The sequence below is a fragment of the Amaranthus tricolor genome, chromosome 14, assembly GCF_026212465.1.
Source record: "Amaranthus tricolor cultivar Red isolate AtriRed21 chromosome 14, ASM2621246v1, whole genome shotgun sequence".
Lineage (NCBI taxonomy): Eukaryota > Viridiplantae > Streptophyta > Magnoliopsida > Caryophyllales > Amaranthaceae > Amaranthus > Amaranthus tricolor.
In genome coordinates, this window is record NC_080060.1 from 848,061 (window position 1) to 872,498 (window position 24,438).

At 34.0% G+C, this 24,438-nt stretch overlaps 4 protein-coding genes across 4 annotated transcripts; 2 read left to right on the forward strand and 2 right to left on the reverse strand.

Moving 5' to 3' along the window:
* The first annotated feature begins 285 nt into the window (after window positions 1-285).
* Window positions 286-9,341, forward strand: LOC130800199 (uncharacterized). Its single transcript, XM_057663600.1, has 21 exons — window positions 286-643; window positions 1,796-1,875; window positions 2,946-3,032; window positions 3,178-3,228; window positions 3,313-3,430; window positions 3,528-3,584; window positions 3,666-3,730; window positions 3,820-3,903; window positions 3,990-4,040; window positions 4,169-4,231; window positions 4,329-4,375; window positions 4,460-4,529; window positions 4,628-4,690; window positions 6,729-6,818; window positions 6,943-6,981; window positions 7,184-7,420; window positions 7,508-7,593; window positions 7,679-7,727; window positions 7,831-7,911; window positions 8,000-8,093; window positions 8,215-9,341. The coding sequence occupies exons 1-21, from the start codon at window positions 526-528 to the stop codon at window positions 8,724-8,726; spliced, it is 2,142 nt and encodes a 713-aa protein (XP_057519583.1). The 5' UTR covers window positions 286-525; the 3' UTR covers window positions 8,727-9,341.
* An 847-nt stretch (window positions 9,342-10,188) lies between these two features.
* Window positions 10,189-13,095, forward strand: LOC130800113 (uncharacterized; the record flags this gene model as incomplete). Its single annotated transcript, XM_057663465.1, has 6 exons — window positions 10,189-10,234; window positions 10,471-10,534; window positions 11,138-11,188; window positions 11,290-11,407; window positions 11,510-11,662; window positions 12,486-13,095. Coding segments are annotated over 6 exons (669 nt in total), but the record flags the coding sequence as incomplete, so codon positions are not given.
* Window positions 13,096-13,664: 569 nt separating this feature from the next.
* LOC130800200 (cytochrome b561 and DOMON domain-containing protein At3g07570-like) lies at window positions 13,665-16,025 on the reverse strand. The gene is made up of 4 exons (XM_057663601.1): window positions 15,846-16,025; window positions 14,784-15,189; window positions 14,384-14,670; window positions 13,665-14,092 (listed from the first exon to the last, which is right to left on the reverse strand). Exons 1-4 carry the CDS (start codon window positions 16,023-16,025, stop codon window positions 13,862-13,864), a joined length of 1,104 nt encoding a protein of 367 aa, XP_057519584.1. The 3' UTR covers window positions 13,665-13,861.
* Window positions 16,026-17,479: 1,454 nt separating this feature from the next.
* Window positions 17,480-23,136, reverse strand: LOC130800202 (MLO-like protein 1). The gene is made up of 14 exons (XM_057663602.1): window positions 22,859-23,136; window positions 22,687-22,744; window positions 21,922-22,136; window positions 20,716-20,832; window positions 20,575-20,635; window positions 20,335-20,429; window positions 19,586-19,660; window positions 19,375-19,463; window positions 19,221-19,270; window positions 18,954-18,994; window positions 18,664-18,873; window positions 18,478-18,545; window positions 18,228-18,288; window positions 17,480-18,076 (listed from the first exon to the last, which is right to left on the reverse strand). Exons 1-14 carry the CDS (start codon window positions 22,988-22,990, stop codon window positions 17,858-17,860), a joined length of 1,491 nt encoding a protein of 496 aa, XP_057519585.1. The 5' UTR covers window positions 22,991-23,136; the 3' UTR covers window positions 17,480-17,857.
* Window positions 23,137-24,438: the final 1,302 nt, after the last annotated feature.

Sequence of the window (24,438 nt, forward strand, 5' to 3'; positions counted from 1 at the left end):
ATTTAATAAAAAATTTAACATTTAATTTATTACCTAAAAAAACTGAAAGCTTAAAGTCACCATATAAATTTTAAAAAATATTTATAGAAGAATCAAAAAACTAGGAATCACCACGTATGAAATTTCCTTTACAAATAATCTAAATTGAAAACTTTGTAAATAAAACTCTTTGACCAGAGTTTATTTCTTATCTTAATAATCTTAATAATTAAAAAAAAAACCATAAAAATAAAAATAAAAGTTGTTGGGTGCTCTATAAAAAACGAGTTGAGGGCCATCATTTAGGATCATCATACAATGTAATATTATTTCTCAATTTTCTCTATCTAAAAATCATAATCATCTCCTTTCTTTTTCACTTCTCTTCTACCAAATCCTCTGTTTATGTTTATATACTTCTTTCACTACACTCACAATTCACAAGAACAAACAGCAAGTTGGAATCAACGTACATTAATAATCAAGTAAATTACCCAACAAAATTTGGAAGAAAAAACTTAAATTCTGGCGTAAATTTGGGAAAAAATGAAGTATGTTTTAGTAACTGGTGGTGTTGTAAGTGGACTCGGAAAAGGTGTTACTGCTAGTAGTATTGGTGTACTTCTTAAAGCATGTGGTCTTCGTGTTACTGCTATTAAAATAGGTATTTTTTCATGCATTTTAGGGTTTTCGTCTGTTTTTCGAATTTATACGACGTGGGTTTTGGAAATTATGTTGAAATTTCAAGGTTAATGGGATTAATTTGGGGGATTTTCATTTTTTGTGATTGTTTTTTGGGAAGAAAAATGCACATATTTCGTTTAGGGAAATGAATATGGTTCTGTCTTTTCATAGATTTCTTGAGTTTTTAATAGATTATTTCGACGTGAGTTTTTGAAATTATGTGGAATTCAAATGTTTCTGGGATTAATTTGGGAGATTTACATGTTTGTGATTGTTTTTTGGGAAGAAAATATAGGGAAAGGAATATGGCTGTGTTTTTTCATAGATTTGCTGAGTTTTTAATAGATTTTTTCAACGTAAGTTTTTGAAATTATGTTGAAATTAGGTTGAAATTAATGGGTTTATGAGTTTATTTGGTGGGTGATTGTTTTTTTATTTATTAAATCTATGCGGCCCAGATTCTATTTTTACTGAAATTTTTTAGAGGAAGATGCATTATTTCAGATGACGCCATTTTTATTGTGCGTAGTGAGTGAGAAATGAATCTGGTTTATGAAATTGTTTCATCTTCTAATCTGGCATTAAGATTGGAATTTTTCCCAGAAAAGTAAAAATTGCTATACAGATTTTTTCTATTTTTGGCATGAATTAGAACTTCACTTAAAGGGTTGTAATTTTTTTGGAGGGATATAACTTGATTATATATTAAAATATATTCATTTTACTGATTATTATTTCATAATTTTACTAAGGTTATTTTTTTTTAAAGTAACAACTCAACTAAAAGTTAAGTTAATGGAAGGTTAAGTTAATGGTTGAGGACGTAGGATAACACACCCTCTCACCCACGAGAGGTTTTTTAGGCTAGAAGTGTGGATTCAGGTCCTCCTTATATCCGGTGCAGAGTATTACACTTTAAATAAAGTGTCCTTATATCCGGTGTAGAGTATTACACTTTAAATAAAGTGTCGTTGTATTTTGAAGCCGTAACCTCTTGTCACAAGCTGTGAACCATCAGCTTTAAGCTGGTTGAGACCCGGGATATGTTATATGTTATAAAAAATTTTCTTTGTTTAACTGAGTTTTAAATTAATTTGTTTCTAATTGTTTTTTTTTTTTAATGATTTTGCAGATCCTTATTTGAATACAGATGCAGGAACTATGTCACCATTTGAGCATGGTGAAGTATTTGTTTTAGATGATGGAGGAGAGGTAATAGAGCTAAAATTTACTACCTTTTTTATTGTTGAATTCTAGTATAGAAATCAAAATTTTTGATGATTTCAATAATAAACTTTATTGAAGTCATTATTGATGTTGATTAATTATCCCTTCATTTACACTGTTAGCAATTTGATTTTGTATTGTTTGTCTTGGCGGCAGTGAAGGTAGTTGGAATGGATAGGCATCTTAGAATGTGATATTGATAGATAGTTTTATTTTCTTACAAAGTATACAGATGGGATATATAACCTTTTGAAACGTGGTTATAAGCTATGCTGAGGGAAGGGTAGGGTAGGGGCTAGGGAGAATCGAACCCATGTTTTGGAAAAGCGGGACATGCTCTAATTGAGACGAGACCCAATTCTTAATCTTTTGAATCTCGAAATATGCTTATTTTTTTAGATTTTATGGTCTATTTAATATGGTTAAGTAAATTGGATTTTTGTTGTATTCAATTTATATTAAATAAATAAAGGGGGGAGAAAGAGATATACTTCTATTGTGGAACCTAAGATAGCAATTGGAAATTGTTAATGAAGATTCTTATGCACAAAATCTCTCTTTTCCTAGAAGTCAAAAGGGGGGAAAAGAGATGGAAGATTTAGATTTTGTATTCAAATGTGCATGTTTTTCTTCTTTATGCAGCAAAATCATTTCCCTTGTTCTTGCTGGTATCTATGTGGGGCCTGATTAGCAAGTTGCTACCTTGATGAGCTTTTCTATATTATGATTTTGAGTTTGAGCTTAAAGATATTGATGCTTTACTTAACTTGTGATCATCAAGTGCTCACGAGCTAATTTTTGAAGAGTTTGTTGCCTTTTTGATGGGCTAGTCTTAAAACTTAAATGTTTTGAACTTAGTTTAAAGTTCAATCAAAAACAAGTCTTTAGTTTTACAAATGTAAGGCACCTTGCTAACCCGTCTAAGTGTGAGCTTAGGTGATAGTAACTTAATGACACTGGAATGATGGGATGTGTACTTTATCTTTTAGAAAAGGGGTTTGTTATGTCAAACTTCATGTTTCATAGTACTGAAAAAATGTGGTTTGTTTTAACAGGTGGACCTAGATCTTGGTAATTATGAGAGGTTCTTAGACATCAAGCTGACGCGCGATAATAATATTACAACCGGGAAAATATACCAGGCAAGCTTAGTGCTTATTACCGACACTAGCTTATGTTTTTCCTTATTTTATAGTCAACCTTACCTTCCAAAAGATGGAGTAACCCACTTGACTATTATATATTAATGATGCTGATTATTTTGTCTTTGTTTTGTTGTATGGACAGTCTGTCATTGATAAGGAGAGAAGGGGAGATTATTTGGGTAAAACTGTTCAGGTCATTTTCCATTCTAATCCAGTATTTCCATTGCTACTGTAGACACTAGATAGTCCTTTGAATTATTTTCTTTGTGTGTGATAGGTCGTTCCACATATTACTGACGAAATTCAAGATTGGATAGAACGTGTTGCACATATACCAGTGGATGGACAAGAGGGCCCTCCTGATGTTTGTGTGATTGAATTGGGTGGAACTATCGGTACATTATTGAATATGCCCATTTAGACTTAGTTATTTTACATTGTCCGAAATGTTGTGTATCTAAAGTAGTATGAAAAATGTTTTTCATATTGTAGGGGATATTGAGTCTATGCCGTTTATTGAGGCTCTTGGACGATTTTCATATCGTGTCGGTAGGTCGGCTTGGAAGTATTGTGTGCTTGAAATGATTTATTTATGATGGAAGAGTTTACTTAAACATCTATTTTTAACAGGTTCCGGTAACTTTTGCCTTATTCATGTCAGTTTGGTACCAGTGCTTAATGTTGTTGGGGAACAGGTAACGCAGTAAATTCTGTCGATAGATCTTTGCTTCTATTTGGCGTAAGGTTTACTTACTTGACGTAAGGTTATCGTTACTTTTAACAGAAGACAAAGCCAACCCAGCACAGTGTTCGGGGACTGCGAGGCCTGGGTTTAACACCAGATATTTTGGCTTGTCGCAGCACAATGGTATCTATCTCTTTTCATTTTGTTCTTCGTGCTCCGATACATTCTCTCAGGTGATGTCAAGCTTAAAGATTCACCTTTCCGTGCAGCCTCTAGATGAAAATGTGAAGGCAAAGCTCTCACAATTTTGCCATGTTCCGGTACTTCTAATAACAAACCTGTCTCATGATTGCATTATTCGACTCTTATGTCCTTTAGCATTAGTTCGACGTCCGCAACATCTGGCACATACTCTGTTCGACGCCCTAAAAAATGTGTTTCTGTGCAGAATGAGAATATCATAACTCTGTTTGACGTCCCCAACATTTGGCATATACCTTTGCTTCTTCGAGTAAGCGCTTTAGTTCCGTCTTTTACATTCGTTTTTTTTCTTGCTGCTAATTTGGCGGTGCTCATTGAATATTTGGACTTGTTTTTGTCTCTGTCAGGATCAGAAGGCTCACGAAGCTATATTAAAAGTTTTCGATCTTTATGGGTTTGTTCTTTACCCTTACATTATCTCATTTCCTTGTTTCATTGAATGATATCAAATTCCATCTGATTACTCATCCTCTAGCAGTGTTGGAAAGGAGCCTGTACTAGATGAATGGACTCAGAGAGCTGGACTCTGTAGCAAGTTGCACATTCCTGTAGATTTCCTTTGTTAGCTCGTTGATGTTCTTCGCTCTAGTAATTAGTATGATCATCTTTAGCCTCTACTTATATGTATTTTCTCTACAATCTTTAGGTGAGGATAGCCATGGTCGGAAAGTACACCGGACTTTCAGATTCTTATCTCTCTGTGCTGAAGGTAATTGATTTACTTCTTTAAATTACAAGTTATAGGATGGGTTCAAAAAACCTCTTGTACGGAATCAACATAACATAATTCGCCAGTTAATTCACTTTTTGAATTTGCAATTTGCTCAAAATGACCCTAAAATTGCCCAAAACAAACCATAATTCACTTTTTTAGATTCGAGATTTGCGAGGAGATTAGTGAATCATGTGACAGTGGTATGGATGCTCTTAGTGGATTTTTTTGACCTCATTTTTTGAGATCGGAGTTATTTTTGACATCTTTGTGACATCTTGGATTTGATTGCCACTTTAGAACCACAATAAAGTATCCATCTTCATATGTAGGCCACTTTAGTTAGATAATGAAATTTCCAAATTTTATTTTGGTGAAAGCTACTATTTGATAGGTTGATCAAGAGAAAAATCAAACTGTGTTCACCAATGGGATAATGGAATGCAGGCACTTACCATACAGTAAACTATAGTTGCCTTTTCTGACCACATAGTAAAGTTTCTTATATTTTTTGCAATGAGAGGATTCACATTCCGACTACAAGTTGTTCCTGCTGGAAGAACAATCAACGCTCTCAACGAGGATCAAGAGAATGTCTTTTAAGGTTCACAGTGGATAGGAACTACCGGGGAGGCTTGAGTAGCGTCCTACCTGTTTCACCGTATCTTCCTACATAAGGTAACGAACGAGGTTCCAAGAGGGGTCCTTCGACGATGATTAAGTCAGTAAAGGTACTGAGAAGATTTCTGTTAAAAAAGCTCGAGAGAATATTTTGCACGGGTTTTTGTGTAAAAAGATACTTACCCTTGGTATGCATGGCATCACGTATTTATAGTAGTGGGCCTTAGGAGAGGATCCATAAACCCTAATGGCCGTTTGGCTTTTATCTTGAATGGAATCTTTTTAGGGATCAGTAGAGAGAGAAGTAGAATATTTCTTAAACCTATGTGGCATTTGGTGGTTTGCTGATCTTTGTACCATGGTTCCCACTCTCTGTCTTTCAGTACGTTTTCCTAGGTAGGTTACGAGGTAGGTGTGATGCCTTACCTTATACAAGTGTTGATAGCTTTTTCTGAGTACGACTACAGTTGTTTCATGCCACATCATTATATCCGTTGTTGTCATTCTGCAGGATTAACCATCCTACAGGTATTTGTGCTTCTTTATCATTCTGCAGGGTAAACCATCCTGCAGGTATTTGTGCTCCTCCTTCAGGGTCTTAGGGTTAGGGGCCATGTGTTCCAGCACATACACAAGCAATTTGTGGTACAGGCATCCATCATATAGGGAAGAATAACATCCTTTGTTGACCCAGTCGTAGAGTTTCTTGTATAGGGTCCACTTCTGCTACCAACATGGCACATGTGTCGTCATGACCATGTCGATATGATATGGGCATAACACAATGTGTTTGATTGTGACATGGCGCAAGGTTACCTTGTTATCTTTATCTTTACCTTACATTTTGATGTAAAACGAGCACTATCACTTACTATCTTTAGACTTTAGGCTTTGTTCCTTTTAAGTTTCAAAGCAACACAACAATAAATAAATCAACTCCTCTTGTATAAGACCGACTCACCATGAGACAAACTTATATAATTATGCCATTTTCTAATTAATCAATTTAAAATTGTTAAATGTACTTGGGTCAGCCCAATAAAGATGGTCTCACCATGAGACCGTTTCATTTAACAATTTGCGATAAATTAAAGCATTAACGTTTTATAATATTCTGAATTTGTACATAAAAACATAAATATTTGTGTGTTTGTGTTCAAATTTTAGATAGCGTGTCCCGTGTCAAAATTTTATCGATGAGCCAACACTGACACTTGGATCTGTAGTCAATATGCTCGGTTTGAATATAAGCTACTCATGACGCGTTTTTTGTGTTTGCGCCGTATCATGCATCATCTAGCTTTAGATTATCTATACTTACAGGCGCATATGCTTTGCAAGTCATATCAGTCACACGACTATGATGTTACTCGTTCCTTCTGCTATTAAACGTGATGCTTTCCGTCATCATCAGGCTCTCTTGCATGCATCGGTTGCTTGCCATCGTAAACTTGTTGTGGACTGGGTTCCAGCTAGTGACCTTGAAGATTCAACCAAAGAGGAGGTGATAATAACTGTTCATTTCACTTTCGGTTTACTTTGCCTAATCTCCTGAACATTTCCTGGCTTTTCTCGCTCTTTTAATTGTTATATCCCTAAGTTTGAAAAAATTTCTTCTTAAATTGCAGAACCCTGAGTGTTACAAATCTGCTTGGAATTTACTCAAGGTTTGTGTTCTTTGATACCCTTTGGCATGTTTATATACATGGTTTCTTTATAAGCTAAAGTGTTCTCGCCTTCTCGGCTATATCTTTTGACATCTTTCAAGTATGTTTGAACGCATTTTGTGCGAGCACTAACTGTCATGTCAATGTATCATCCAATATTTACAATGTGCATCAATTGCTAACTCTTGATAACATTAATCAGGGTGCAAATGGGGTACTTGTTCCCGGAGGATTTGGTGACCGAGGTGTTGAAGGGAAAATTCTCGCAGCAAAGTATGCTAGAGAAAATAAAATTCCATATCTCGGAATTTGTCTGGGAATGCAGATTGCTGTCATTGAGTTTGCTCGTTCAGTTCTTGGAATACAAACTGCAAACAGCACAGAATTTGATTCAGAAACTCAAAAAACCAAGGACCCATTTGTTATATTCATGCCGGAGGTGTGTGTTATGATTCTATGTTTACCCTTTGGTGGAGTATATGCATAAATTCTTCGGCCGAAAATCTTATGATACTTAATTTTTCAGGGATCTAAAACTCATATGGGAGGCACTATGCGGCTTGGTTCAAGGAGAACATTCTTCCAAGCGAAGGATTGCAAGAGTGCAAAACTGTAAGAACATAGATAGTGTCCGTGTTTAAATTGAACAATGATTATTTCATATAGCGCTCATGTTTTCTTTTTTCCCTCGCCTTAGATACGGCAATGCAAACTTTGTCGATGAGAGACACCGGCATAGATACGAGGTCTGTAAATAATCCGTAATGTACTTTTCGTAAAAAAAAATGGTTTTACTACCTGGGTGTAGATTTGGTAAACTAATGTTACATTAACTACATATTTTTACAGGTGAACCCTGATAAGATTGCTCAGCTGGAGAGTTTTGGCATGTTGTTCACGGGAAAAGATGAATGTGGCCAGCGAATGGAGGTCGGCATTTTAGTTTTGGAAATATCACGGTTTAACATTTTCGACAACTGCTGTGTGTTATTCATTTAATGGTGTTTATGTTCTACAGATCATTGAGTTGCATGATCATCCCTTCTATGTTGGCGCTCAATTCCACCCTGAATTTAAGTCGAGACCCGGAAGTCCTTCCCCGTTATTTGTTGGTGTGTATTGTTCCATTTTTTAAGTATCACTTGGGATTATTGTTGATCATTTGAGTCGGAAACATTAATGTTTGAGTCGTTAAACTTGATGTATATCTATTATCTCCGTGCTTGTAAACAGGTCTCATAGCTGCAGCAACAGGACAGTTAGATCTTTTTCTAGAAAATCCGAATCTTGTACATCTTATGCTGCAAAGAGAAACGCCCAAGTGCAGCCCACGGCCAACGATACCTCCACCCGTTAAGCCCAAAGATCTTGTTAACGGTTTTCACGATAAATTACACGAAAAGTTTGACAATGGTTCGGTGAACCGCACAAGTAAGGAGCATGCTACTGACGGTGTATTGAAAAATGGCATTCATCCAGTAAATACTAAAAGAGTGGCAAATGGAACTCATCAAAAGCATGTTAATGGGTCTACAAACGACATTTATCCCGAACATTCAAATGGTATTGTTCCGTCACATGTTAATGGTTTAAAGAATAGTAAGTTTCCGGAATATAATCATAGCTCTCTGGGTGGCATTTGCAAGGACCACGATAATGGATTGTTGAACGGAGTAATGCATAGTGATCGTAGAAACGGTTATCTGAATGGCATCTGCAGCAACGGTAATGGTCTTCTCTACTGAAGAAATGAAACGAAGTATCGCAACTCCTAAAAAGATTATTCAACAAGCTTGATGAGCAGATTTTTGCTAGTATTTTTCGGTTTGGATGTACAGTTGATTATAGTAAAGCTAAGGTATTATAGCTCTCGAGATTCTGCGTACTAACAGTGCTGAAATCCCGTCTTTTATTCAGGGTTGGCCTGTGTAGTGTAACTAAGAGAGGGGTTGAGCCGTTGACGTTTTTCTTCGTTTCCTCGATGTTTTTCCGGGTCAACTAAAACCGCTGTTTCCTTCCTACTGCCTGACTAGGAACCTTAAAAGAGTGAATTTCCTTCCTAAAACATGTATTCCTTGAACCTTTTCTATTTAATGAATATTCTTGATTTAGTATTCATTTTAGCTCGTTTTTGTCGGTGTATTTTAAACTAAACTTATCGAAACTTATTTTTTCTTTTCTTCTGTCTAGAATAAAGGCGAAAACGCGCATAGATATTGTTAGGAAAATGATTGATGAAGGTTGCAAATAGAATGTATTGGCACCAAGTCATAAGTTATGTATGTATTTGGGACAGAAAATGAACATGAAAGCACAGTTGTGGGGCTTCACTGTGCCCACAAAACATGTGATGTATGAAATGTTGTCTCCTTAAGATCGAGTTTGAAGACTTTGATTTGCACCTTAACAATATCAAGATAAGATGTTTTATCCTCATTGATATTTAATTACATGTATGTATCAGTCATGATTAAAAATAAAAATATAACCGTTTTTATGCGATAGGATTTATATTCAAAATATAGCAATTCCCTTAGCCCTTACGACAAAGGTAGTACACCCTCATGTCCCTATGGGGTATATGTTTCATTTGAGATTGCATTAATATAATAATTAAATCTTTAATATTTTTAATTATGCATAATAATAATTTTTTTAAAAAAAAGAAAATTAATAAAATTTACATTAAGATGAAACGAATGATACTCCTATCTTACATGATTATGAGTCTATGATATTAGTTATAGATTGAGAATATAATAGAATACAAATTTATTAGTGATTGATAAATAATGTCAAATCTCAAATGAAACAAATAATAGGAATAAAGGAAGTAACTTTTTGTTGAACCAAATAATAAAAAATAAAAGAAACCTTTCTTTTTTTTCCGAAGTATGACATGTGTTTGCTTTTAATTTGTATAAAAATGTTTTTAATGAACCTTGTAATTTGAAATGTAATACGATCCAAAAAAATTTTAAATCGAGTCAAAAAGTAAATAATATATTGTAATATTTTTCATTTTAGTCTTTTTTTTAAGTTAGAAATAGAAATTAGCTATATATTAAATTAATTATTATATTTTGAGTTGATAATTATAGCTCAAAATTTAATAACTTCTAAGTCAACAAAAAATATTAATTCAATATTATTAAATTAATTATAAATAATATTTTTAAAAATAAACCCTATTGTTCTTTAAACCCTATCTTGATTCCAATCGACCATCGGGAGTTACATTTTGTGTTTCCAGGTAATTTGAAGCTATGTTCAAATGTTAATTATTCATTTGTTTCCGTATTGATTATCTACATTGTGTAGATTAGGGTTTTTTGTTCCTAAATCTATAATTTGAACCATTTACACATCTGAATTTGACTTTCGAATGTTAATTTTGTGTTTTCATTGGTAATGTGGTTGTTGTATACTTGTACGTTGTTGGTGTTATTCATTATCATGGTAGTTTTTACACTTTTTGCGGCCTGCCAGCTTCATCCCTCACCGTCACTCTCGTCAGGCCGTCAGGCGTCAATTTGCCGCAGCCAGCCACCATGTATATACTTGTTTTCTTTTTCTTTTTCTTTCTTTCCATAAAATTTTAGTATTTGTGCAATTCTTATAGATTTCTCGTTTCATTAAATATTAATTGTTAAACTTTGTTTGTCATTCATATGGATCATGATACAGTGCCCCAAACCACATTTGTTAATCAATTTAGGGTTTTGCGTGATAAAGTGGTAAATTTATAAATTTAGGGTTTCATATTTAATTTGTTGGAATTTATCTTTGAATTGGGTCTTAATAAATGGTGTATTTGTTCGTGATATGATTAGGTTATATTTTTTCACTTTCAATTTCATTGTCTACTGAATATATTTGATAAATCTAGCAATTAGGAGAGTTGATTTTTTGGATTTTTGATGAACCTAACAATTGGTCTTAATAAAATTGTGAATCTGGATGGTTGATTTTTTGGATTTTTTGAATTCGGTCTTAAATTCTTATTAAATGGTGAATTTGTTTGTCATTTGATTTTTTTTTTCAATTTTGATTTATTTGTCTACAACATATTCGACGATATGCTAATCTTGGAATTTGGTACCTGTGCAGAAGATTTTAGTTTCTGGATTTGAATATTACTTGTTCTTACATGTAGTTCTATTTTGTACCTGTGCAGAAGATTTCAGTTTCAGGATTCGAAAACAAGGTTTGCTTTTCCTCATGAAGATGTACATTCTTTTACGCTATTCATTCTCCTTCGTTTAGTTCTCTATTTGTTAATAAACTAACTCATTGATTGTGCTGCAGTCAAAAGGCTAATGCTGGCCCTCTTACTAATTTTGAAGTGCTCGACTTGCTACGATCTAGAGGGGCTGCAAAGGACACTACTCGAGCTATGTCTTTGATAACCCCATCTGAATTCAAGGTTACACTTTTGATTCATTTCTTTGAAGCTGTCACCTCGTTTTCATGTGGATTACACGAAAAAGCTTACACAAAGGTTCCTGTTTTACAATTTGTTATTCAGGTTTATGATTATTTGGTTGAGAGTGCTGCATACAATCAGACCAGAGAAAGTATCAATACTTTTCTAGAGAAATCTAAAGATTACCAATTACCAAATGCTGAGTTAATAAACATCATCAACATTCGACCCACTTCTGCCGTTGAAATAGCTTCGGTATTGGTCCTTCAATATATTGAACATGTTCTATTTTGTTTATATTCATGTTGAAGCCGGGGTCATGGCTACAAAGTTAGATGTTTCATGGAACTCGCCAGGATTTTGTTACGTAGCACAGGTTTAGTTTCAAATTAATATGTTCTACTTGGTTAGGTTGCAAACTTGCATGTGCTTAAAACTTCTTATTTTCATCCTAGAAGCCTATCAATGTTTTTAGTAAGTTTAGTGTGTTGCTTTGGGCATACACATATAAGAGGGGTTTAAATGCAGATAAAGGGAATGTCATCATTGTCTTCATCATCATACCCTATATATCTCGCTCATAAGTAGAGGTGTTTAACGGGGCGGGGCGGGGCGGGTCACATTTTAACGGGTCATTAGCGGTCGGGTCAATAACGGGTCGGGTCATTAACAGGCCTTGGTTTAAAGGGTTGGGCCGGACCGGGTCATAAGTAATGATCAGGGTCTAAAAACCAACCACTATGAAATTCCTCATTTTTCAAAGGATTGCACTTTTACTAGACTTTACTCTATATAATAAGATCTGGAACTTGTCCCCATATCAGAGGTAGCAGTAAGTGATGTGTTTTGCGTTGGTATCCAGTTCAGGTGCCATTGAATTACTGTAGGATTTTTAACTTTTAAACCTTTTTCGAGTAGTCTTCTCTATAAGAACTATAAACTGCTGATGGTTTCTATCAATGATTAATCAAAAACTTTTGTTTTGTTTTTACAAAAGTGAAGTTGCGTACATTCAGCCCCCGAGCCCTGTCTAGGTGGAAGCTAACAATGAAAAGCTGTTTCCTCTTTTACTTTGCAGATCATAGAACAGCCTGAAGAGCGCAATCTGGAAGAGCAGTTGGACAATATCGCGGAGATGATAATGGAGGTGCTTCCACCGCCGTTAAATGAGCAGAACTCTAACGAGGAAGCTGCCGCGGATGGTGATGCCGAAATGCCTGCCGAGGATGGTGCTGCAGAACTGCCTACCGAAAATGGTGATGCAGAAATGCCTACCGAAGATGGTGATGCAGAAAAAGAGGCGGACACCAGTTGATATTCATATTCCCGAATGCCTAAATTTCTAGTCAAATTCTAGGTCAAGTTTCAGTCAGGTCACTTTCGAGAAAACCCCAATGACCCACTAATTTCCAGATGGATTTCAAGTCAAGTTTAAGCATAAAAAATTAACAAGTCTAGTTAGGATTTTTTTTTCCAATTTTGTTAGTGTAACAATTTTGTTATGATGCAGTTTAACAATGTTTTATTTTTTTCAGTTTTTGTGAATAAATAGAGAAAGCTAAATTTACTGGTAGTTCCAATAACATAGCTACATTTATATTTGATAACTGACTATACTTTACTGATCAAAACAAAATGCAATGGTTGGAAGAATTCCAAATGGCTAAGAGCCTAAAATTACATGTTACATATTAAGACTTCAACGTGATGAAGACATGGAGTCAAGTATTAACATACAAACGTTTGAGCTCGAGTGCACACGAAAACCCCTCCACCTCATAACGTCCTAATAGCATGTTGTCGTCTAAGTAGGAGAGGTGGAGGGGTTTTGGTTCATGTTATTGAATGCAAATTGTGGCGAATGTAGTGTCTAGACTTCATCGTAAATCATAAAAAATGTACCGAGTTTCTAAAGAAAAATGGCAAACAATGTTGAATAAAGTAAAATAACCATGTCACACAAACTTTTAGTTTTTGTTGTCTGATTATTATGGATAATTTTAAGGGACTTATAGTTAAAATCCTGGATCCACCACAAATTATGCTATAAGTTATAAGTTTTATCATATTTGTTAATTTGCCAATATTTTAAAAAATAAAATATAAAAAAATAAATGAGTCGTGTCAGATTAGGTCAAACAAGCTGATATAATAGTGAACTATTTATGGATTACTATCTAGTTGGACTAGTGGCAAGGTTTTCAACCACTAAATCATAGATCAAGCATTGTTACTAACATTTATGCATTGTGTTCCTTGTCAATGTCAATATCATGATCGAGTAATAACATATATCGGTGGTTTCTTGATATGGTATCAAAAACTAGGTTATGGATTCAATCTCATCCACCTCTAAAGCATGTAACATATCTCAGGGCCTAAACCACAAAGCTTTTGCTGGAGTTGGTTGCTAAACATATCATACAAGTGCCTCAATCACCAAACTTTACAAAATTATGTTTGTCTACATAATCTAATTTCCAGGACAATAGCCAGGATTAGCATGAGTGCAAGAATGACTGCATAGGTACTATACCATCTGGAGCCCTCCATACCCAAATGTATACCATAAAATATGTTTGAGATTGCCAAAATAATCAAGATCCGTCCTGCATTATGGTGGTACCAATTCCAGTATTTCCTTGGCTTTGTTCCTTTTTTTGGTCTAATCAAGACAGCCATTACCTGCAGAAAGTCATACACTTTTTTATTTTGGTGCACTTTGTTTGGACATCAGTTTAACCAAAAGCTTAAGCTGATGGTTGAGGCCCATGGTATGTTATATACTTTATCAAATCCCTTACATCAGACCCTTTAGACTAAAAGTGTGAATGCATCACAAACCCTTCATAAAAGAGTTGGTGTGTCAGTTGAAAACAAGGATAAGACTACATACATTCGACCCTCCAAATTCTGTTTAAGTGGGACACACTAATGGCATTAGAGTAATAGAATGTTTGACTAGATGAAAATTACCTGAAGACAACCAAGTATGAGGATAAGGATACCAAGGTTCTTGTGGTGTGTTATTTCTGCATTTATGAATCCTTCCACTACCAATCCTAAGATGAAGCCAACTAGTCCAAATACAAAGGCAAAGATCTGGATTATAGCATGAGAGTAAAACCAAATTGGATCCCATTGTCTGAAGTATCTACCGGCTATGGCTCCGATAGGGATCAAGATTCCCCATCCTATCATGTTTAGGGCACCATGGGTCCTTTTTATGGTTGTGTATGGGATACTTCTTGTTTCGCTTTGCCCTGATACATAAACACGACTAAAATCAGTCAATACTTTCAGCTTGTCAAATCAGCCAACAACTACAACCAGCAATCAACCAGATCCATAAGTCCGTAACATAAATGAAATTTACCTGTAGTATAGTCCAATGAAGCACTGTCTTGTTCTCGGTGCTGTAACAGTTTCAACCCATCGGAGGCTGCTGGCAACCGATTGTATTGCCCCACAGCGTAGAGCAGCTGTTTTCGAGGCTGGCTTGTGTTGATCTGGAAAGCCAGATACAGGCGGTTTGATCGGGTAAACACTGTGGTTGCGTTCATCTTTACATTGAGTTCACCTGCATCAGGTGTCACCTCATCCGGGTCTTTAGCCTGCAGGTAGTACTGCTTGACAATTGCTGTCCCGTTTTGATAGATCCAGCCCACCATCGCACTAGACCCAACCATCTGTCCAGTGGTCGAGAAACCGATCCCAAGCCATGAGTTTGTGTTTGGGGCTGACAGTAGGAAACTCCAAAGCTCTGATCCTGCTTGTGCATACTACAGAATCAGAGAGAAATATTATGAGATGTTGTTCCAAATGTGGTCATTGTTAAGGAACCAACTCAACCAAAAACTTAAGCCGATGGTTGAGGCCCAGAATATGTTATATACTCTAACACGCTTCCTCACATGAGATCCCTTTGGACTAGAATTGTAGATGTTGTATAGCCCTCCTTGTACGTAACATTAAATATTCCACTTTAAATGAAGGGTAGTGGAGATTCGAACCTATAATGTCATGCTGACTTCTGATACCATGTCAAGGAACCAATGTAACCAAAAGCTTAAGCTTATGATTGAGGCCTCAGAATATATTATATACACTAACAGATTAATGACTTTCTTTAAACTTTATACTTAAAAACTATGTTAACTTGTCAAGATTATTATCCCTAGGGTAATCTAGACCCGGGCCTTCCTAGGCCATGACAAACATGACACAGGAAATGACAGTCGAGTTGAGTTTGTATACTACCACTATGGATTCTCTCGACTATGTTCACCGTCTAAACCCCTCTATACAATGTATCAGAATTACCCATAAGGCCATAACCCATTCCCTCCACACGTCCAGAAACTACCTAAAATTTCATTAAATCCTATCTGAACGGAGTTACTTAATGACATAGGGATAATAAGGTCAGAAAACATACCCGAAGAATGTAATCTTTGTTCGACCAGACAGTTTGGCAAAACATGGCAGTAGTGTCGAACAGAACATCATCATTGAAGTTGATTATAGTGTTGCATTGCTCTGTATTTTGTGCTTGCACAATCAAACATGTGTTTTGTAGGATGAATATGGCGTAAAAGAAGAATGTTACATGCTTCATTTCTTTCTCTATGTTTTTGGGTTGGTTCCCTTCTTATTAAGGGAAACTTTTTGGTATATAGTTCTTGTAATTGGTCATTTTGAATGAGAACATTGTGGTAGGTTACCATCTCCATTAAATAAAATTCTGTTAGTAGTTGACTATTTTTGTTGTCTAGCTCCCAATTTATGGTTTGGTGTTTGTTATAGAAATATTTTAGTAGAGTAGATTTTGATGGGGTTTTTGGGATCGGTTAGTTTTGTTGGCTCGTTGATAGATTGGTAGTATCGGCTATTTTGTTAGCTGTTAAGTCAGTTGTTTAATTTAATTGGTATGAAGTGTTTGGTAAAAGTTAATTGTTGGCTTGGGGATGTTTGTTAAAAATAAAGTGCACTAGAAAAAAAAATGGTTATTTATGTAGGGATTCTCTAGTCTATCCTGAAAAAAAAAAATTTCCGTTATTTTAACTATAATATTACAATTACAATAGTAATTGAATCTACACAACCTTATCATTGTAAAAACAAAGAGAAGTAATATTATTATATATCAAGAATCTTATCCATGTTAGCTTAGGTGGGTGCTAAGGCATTCAATAGATGTAGCCTTACATATTGATAGAGTAAAATGTTTATACTAAAGGGTTTATCACTTTATCTACAATTAGGCTAGGCATTATTCAATTCAATGACTATAATTAAGGTATACAATCTCTAGAGTTTTTTTTTCTTTTTTTTTTTAAAATTTTTTTTTTATCATAATCCAATTGATTGATTCCACGAACATAACAAGATAATGCCGAAAGATCCACATCATGTTAGCATTTTACAAAATATTTGGATGTTGGACAATTTGGTGATGAATAACCATATATACAAAAAAAAAATGGCGAAAATGATCATCGTCATATTTAATTTATCCTACTTATAAAAGTTATAATTAAAGTTTAAAGAGAGTGAGATGACAATAGATTTTACCCTTATCAAAATAAATAAAAAAATGAAATGACATAGTAGTATTTGTTGTCAATTCTTATTACACCATTTAGGGTGAAATGTAAAACTATTTTCACTATTTTAACAATAGTTACAAATTAACGATATTTCATCGCCTCAATGCTTTCAAGTAGTTTTTACCTATTTGGTTTGAGGATCACAATGATCATTTACAGTTTCACATTGATAAGAAATGCACATAAATGTCTTTGAATCCTTCATTTCTTCACCATCATTGTGTTTTTCCAATACTACATCAAACTCAGCAAAAAATTCTTAGAAACCCGTTGTTTAGCATTGCATTCTTAGAAATACTGATGAGTGAATTAGTGCATTGACACGCATACATAAGCTTATAAAACACTTAAAATGAATAGAAGGAAATACATTTTTACTATTATTGGAATGGGATGAGGCGGGGCCGACGTACGCATACCCCACGTCTCGGCACTACCAACTCCGCCCTTGTCACACACGGAATTATATATAAATTCTAGTCTTATAGACTAATACCATCTCATATAAGTATAAGAATATCACTTCATTGATTTCCTTTTGTTGCACAAAAACATCATTGAAGAAAAAACAGCCCTTTACAAGAGCAAATACATCTTTAAACAGACATACAATGCACCTAGGCTGCAGTAGAGCTCTCATCCAAGATCATTGAATTCTTAGAACATTGTCGTAATCGATACCAAATTCATTTCTACACATACTTCCTACGAACTATACTATAACAAGTGAAATGATCACCTCTTTTCCGAAGATCATACACATTTACCAAACGACGTCTCAAAAATGTGCAACGAAGGCTACATAACACTGTTGCTGCACCGTATAATAACAATCGACTCCTCAAGTATTACTATGTTGAATATCACTCCTGCCGTTTTCCTTTTGAAGAAGTGCCGCCATCTGAATTCTCGTATTAGAACCCTCGGTTGATGTCCCACCAGTTGTAGATCCGTTAGCGCTTCCTCTTAACCCTTTCTTCTTCTTTACCTTCTCCCGCCACCCTAGGATGCCGGCTTGTACATGTTCATCGAATATCGCCTTCTTAAAACTACTTCCCATCTTCATATCATATTAATAAAAAAAGGGAAAAAAAAAACTTTCAGCATAACGATAAAAGTGAGACGTATACTTGTAGAATTGATTGCTTGCAATATCATAACGTGGAAAATTGTAAGGAAAAATAACAACATTTTGTAGTACATTGACGCACCTGAGTAACAATCGCGTAAAGAGGTAGAGTGCTGTAACTACAAAGGACTTGGATGATAACTCTGCAACGGAGAAATTATAAACTATAAATTATAAATTATACTGAATTCCTATAAGAAAAATCGTAAAAATGTCATGGCCCCTCTAACTTTTTTTGTATATATCATTATTACAATCAACTTCGAGAACTCTCCATAATTAAAATCTTAGGTCCGCCACTGTTCTGAATGAGAAATTACGAGATGATTTACCCGATGACGAGTCTAGGTATAATATAGCGCACTTCTCCCATTATACAAGAGTCAAAACCATATTGCACCTACAAATTTTTGCGAGAGCAAGAGGGGAAGAGAGCAAAATTTCTTGTCAAATTATGAACATAAAGATGTAGTTAATAAGATGAAAAAGAATATGTGAAGGCTTCGAAAGTAGCTCACCCATATCCAAAAGAAAAAAGCGATCTCAAACGCATTTTGGAAAAGGATGAAGTGAATCAAGAATAGAGCGATCTGAGGCCGATTAAACCAGAAATGGTCATCGGAAGGATTAACCACCAAGTCTCCTTCGATGGCGACATGTTTTTCCGCAACTTCATGAGCAAGCTCGGTTATTATATGTTCAAGTTTTGTTCCCACGGCAAGTAGAAGCTGCGGCAATAAACAACCAAAGATGAATAAACGAACCTCAAGATTATCACACATTTGAGTGCATATAGGAAGATACTCACGGTGAAAGGAATGAACGCAATCCAAAAATATGTATGCCATCCTACAAAAAAGAATACAAAATTAAGATGGAAAGTAATTACTAATCTAAAACTATTTGGCGAATTGTGGTTGGTTTTGGGCTATTTTAGGGTCATTTTGAGCGAAATGTGAATCCAAAAAGCTAATTTACTAATTAACTGGCGAATTATGTTACACTGTCTAAAACTAATCTAAAACAAACAGATATATGACTAGTGCTACATAATCCAAGTTTAAAAAGTTCATACCATCGACATTTAGTAACAAGAAGATGATCACAAATATCCAGAGATACCAACTGCATTACACAAAATAAAGTATCACTCGATAAATCTACGGAGGGAAAAATATGCCACAAAGAAAATTAGCCAGCATATGCTGAATAATGAATATACGACTTGCCTTATACCAACAACTTTCTTAAAATCATCTTCCAGAGCACGAATCATGTACTTGTGAAAATTAAACTTGCGATTTCCACGGCAATGTGTCTGAAATAAAACCATCTCAATCCAGATTAAATATATAAAAAGTTTACTGTGTTCACGACTTAAAGGTTAAAAAGTGCATTAGAAATGCTGAAAATGCATTAAAAGTAGCACGAACAGCATACCATGATGAAACCCATGCGCAAAGTAAGGTAATCTGCTTTGGTAACTGCTCCATAGAATTGCTTGATGAAGGAATGCTGACAAACAACAAATAGACTTTCCACTTATTTTCGTGACACTATACATTGTAATTACGGGTTTCAATAAGCAAGACAGGACATGGGATTATAGTGCAAATATGCGTTTCGGTTGTGATTGCGATAAAGATCACACTGATGAAATAATGGAGTTGATATGGTTGTCGTAAGATAGTGAACGAAACAATGACATATTCCATCAACCGGCCTAAAACGTGTTTTTTTAGACCTTTTGCGATGCTGATAGTACTAGTTTAGTAAATTTGAAAAGTTTTACAACGCAAACGATATAATACAATTTGGCCTTATTCTTGCACAATGCATGAGATCTCTTAACAACTAAAGTCTAGTTTGATTCACAACTTACATCATAACTTTCCAAGGTTCTCGTACCATTTATTAATGATTCAACTATTTCTCGGTCTAAATGCCAAATACTAAAATTCTACTTCAATGCAAATATCAACATCATAGATGCATGCTAATGGCAAAAAAGTTGACAAGTATAAGCATAAAACCACCAAACGGCAAAAAACTTGAATAATCACAATTGTCTAGTTAAAGTAATGATTAGTTTTGTCAATTGCCATCACCACGTTTGATGTTTCCCTATATAATAAGATTTAACACCCATCACGCAAGCAAAAAAAAAAAGGAAAAAGAAACTCACTCACCATCCAACGTATGATAGAAGATTTTTCACCAACACCCACAAAATGATCACGGATGAAAGCATGCTCATGAACATGGGTGACGGCAGGCCCTAACGCTGCACAAATTAAAGAGTGACAGCGATTCAGATCAATGGTAATATGGTTCACAAACACTTCCACAGACAACACGTTCTTTTCCTGATACGAAATCTATCTATACAATAAAAAACTACACGACATAAATGTTCTACGATTTCTTACCTTGATCTGTATCATAGTTTTCCTTAGCAACAACATCTTCCCAGCGCTTCCATTGTCTTATCTATTCCCACGAGATTCAAATTAGAAAAACTCAAGTCAATTCGATAAATTGACTGAATAAAAATAATACGGGACACATACTCTTGCTCCTCCGAAAACAACGGTCAAGACAGAGAAAGTGCAATGAACAACCGCTAGAACAAAGATGAAGATATGAAGATGATGAAGCCCTTCAATTGATAAAAAGGGAACCTTATGCTGCAAAAAAGGTACACTTTGATATATTAAGTTTCGTAAAATAAAACCCAAATAACAAATAAATTGAATCACTAGCTTATTTTCTCGACAATAAATATGTGTTAACTCAAGGTACGCTTTGAATAACCGATTCTTATACCTAAAGGGATGAAAAATCTAACTTGGCACAACGCAGAGATGAAATGGTTTCGATTTCTGTTTCTATGATTCTGTCCCCGAAAAAACACTTGACTTTAGAATCGAATCTCGTGACAATAGCCTATAAGCTCAATATTCCAATGTCTATAGTATCCAACATTGTCAATCCAGATCATATTTCTTTGGAATTGGGGATGGAGCGTATATACAACAATGTCAAAGCATCAATCACAATTCAAGACTATATGGGGTGGGCTATACGAACCAAGATAAACAACATAATCATCTGTAACAAAGAGTATACTTTAAAGTAATGTCAACTAACATTTGCAACAAACCACTATCACATAGTTCCCTAATCTCCTTGCAAATCGTGAGTCAAAAAAAGCGAATTATGGCCGGTTTTGGGCTATTTTAGGATCGTATTCAGCGAATCGCGAATTGAAAAAGAAAATTAACTTGCGAATTATGTTATAATGCGACAAACAAAAGTACACTCAGTCTATTTAATATGTAAATTAATTGCAAAAGTGTATGCTCAAGATGGCTATCCAACAAAATTACTAGGTATTCAAAAAAACTGAAGACCCAAATGGTTTCCCTGACAAGTTCATTGGTGATTCTAATAACAGAAAAAGGAATATAATAATTAAATAAGAACACAATAATACAAAAATTCCTTAGAAGGAAACATTCTTCTTGACAACTTAGCAATTACTCCAAATAATTAAAAAATATATACACCTCCAAAAAAGAACAATAAACAAGTTAGCAACAACTTGATACACACTAATTAGCATACCTACATAATGGTCAATCATATTAAAGTTGTCAAAAAACATGGAATATGGCATAGATTATGGCTCTACAACATGCAATGTAAAGTTAATAATGCAAATCTAAACAGCTAATAAACTTATCAAAGCATAAGCTTACAACTCAGAACCTTACCTTACTGGCACAGTAAGCAGCCTGAGACCCAGCGGCCTCGGAAAGAAGCCGCTGGAACCTACCAAGGTGCTCAGTCGTCGATAGACCAGACGACTCTTTATCTTTAAGACTACAGGGAAGCATGTGCTTGACATATTTCTCAGGAATACAAATTTTGGAGATTGCCCCTTGTAATACTGTCAGCATTAAGGATATAAATCCCAACAGCATCAATTCTGTTCATCACCAATTCAAACAAATCCATCAATTCTTTTTTAATAAATGTTTTCAAAACTCACAAAATTAAATAAAAAAAATAAAAAAAAAACAACAACAACATATATCAAATACTAATTCTAGAAAAACACACACAAAAAAAAAAAGAAGCAAGAAATTCATGATTTTTCTCATATTCACATTCAAAATAAAAGAAACCCAACAATATACATCAATTACTAATTCTAGAAAACATAAAAAATAAAAGGAATTCATGATTTTTCTCATATTCACGTTCAAAATTAAAAAAAACCCAAGAATATACATCAGTTACCAATCCTAAAAATACATAAAACAAAAGAAAGGCATGATTTTTCATATCCATATACAAATTCACAGTTTAAACATCAACGAATGCAAAAATTAACAGTTCAAATATGCAAATCTGAAAATGCAGATTTCTGACAATAAAATTCAGATAAAAATTAGCAATTTCTTGACAATTTAGTAAACCCCACAAGATTTACCAAAAAATAATAATTTTTAGCAAAAAAAAAAAAGAAAATTTACCTTCTTTAACTTTCTGCAACGCCTCAAAAAGTGGTTTTTGATCTTTCTTCTTCAAATACTGAAATTCCAACCAACAAAATTGTACAAAAACTGTTAAATATGATCTGGGTATAAATAAAAACCAAACACAAAAAATGGGTTATGATTATCAATGCAAATTAAAAGATCAAACCTTGCCACCATAGTGAAGACAACGTTCAACAAGAAGAGAAATAGCAATGATGATAAAACAAACAGCAGCAACAACCCATGTTGGAGTGAACTCTAAACTTAATTCTTCAGAAGATTCTTCACCATTTGACATTGTTTTTTGAGTGATTTTACTAAAAAAATACACTCAAATTGAAATTTGTTTGGTATCGTTCTTGAGTATTTTGATATTTTTTCTGTAAGTGGATATGTTTGTAATCCGTGAATCACTGCGGATTTATAAATTGCTTTGGTGATGAAATTTGGTGGGTCAATATCAACCAAACCGGACTAGTATTTTTCAAACCCCGTGTAATCATATTTAGATAGAGACCATTTAAGATAGACCTTAAAATAAGAAAATTATATTTTTATTTTCTTTCTAATTTGTATTAATTGGTTATTTAATTCATAAATCTTATATTTCTATCGGAATAATCGTCTCTTATAATAATTTGTGTATATTGATTAGTACTCATAGGGGCAGTTCTGGGGCCGTGCAAGGTGCCCAACCGCATAGTAGAGTAGTTGGTAAGAGTTGTACTTAAAACCTATTGATTATATTTTTCTCTCTTTTTTTTATCTCTTTCCAAAACAACTCTTTACCTTTCAAATATTTATTCTTACCTTATTTAATGTTTACACATTAATCAAATAGCAATTATCACTAACTTAATTTATAAAAATAATCAACAATTTATTTAAAAATTTTTCAATTCTTCAAACTTTTACTCTTTTTATTATCGGTCATCAATTTATTACTATTTTTTTCTCTTTCATTTTAACATTAGAGAAGAAAGTTTAATTTTTAACAACTTAATTTAAGTTTAAGAAATAAAAATTGTATTGAATTTTATTTTGTTAAAAAAATAATTTTTTTTAATTATAAAGGGCCCTAATTTTAGAAATCAATAAATAATAAACAGTTCCTCGAAATTATATGCTCCGTCCTTGAGTACTCATTTTCGCCGACTTCTTTTTATGTCATCACTTTTTTTATATAAATTTTAATTTTAATGTTGCCTTTTTTAAGAAAAAAAAGTTTTAATTTTTATCAATGTAAAAAATTCAACTCAACGCTCATTTAAAAAGCAAAAAAAAAGTAGCACCAAAATGAAAAAAAAGGGTGTTATCCATATTTAGAACGACTTATTTTAAAAACTGATTCTAGATAGTGAGATACCCCTCCCAAGTCCTACCCAATCCATTGTTCATTTGAAATTGCATTATTTTTGGATGTAATAGCAGTATTTTCTGTGTTTTTTCTACTTGCACTAAAATATTTTTTTACGCAGTTTAATGTTTTTGTCGAATTATTTGTATTTAGAATTATACTCAATTAAAAATTATAAAAATTAATATTATGAAAATATCCGACGAAACAAATAAAATAAAATACCACATAATTACGTTTTTTTCCTCGTATCATATCCACAATATGTAAAATTTCATATGATGTTGAATAGTGTAAATATTGTTTTGTGTGCAAGAAAAAAATAGAGAAAGTATTAAATTATACTTCCTTGAATAAGTTTATAGATAAAACTAAAAAAAATAATGTGA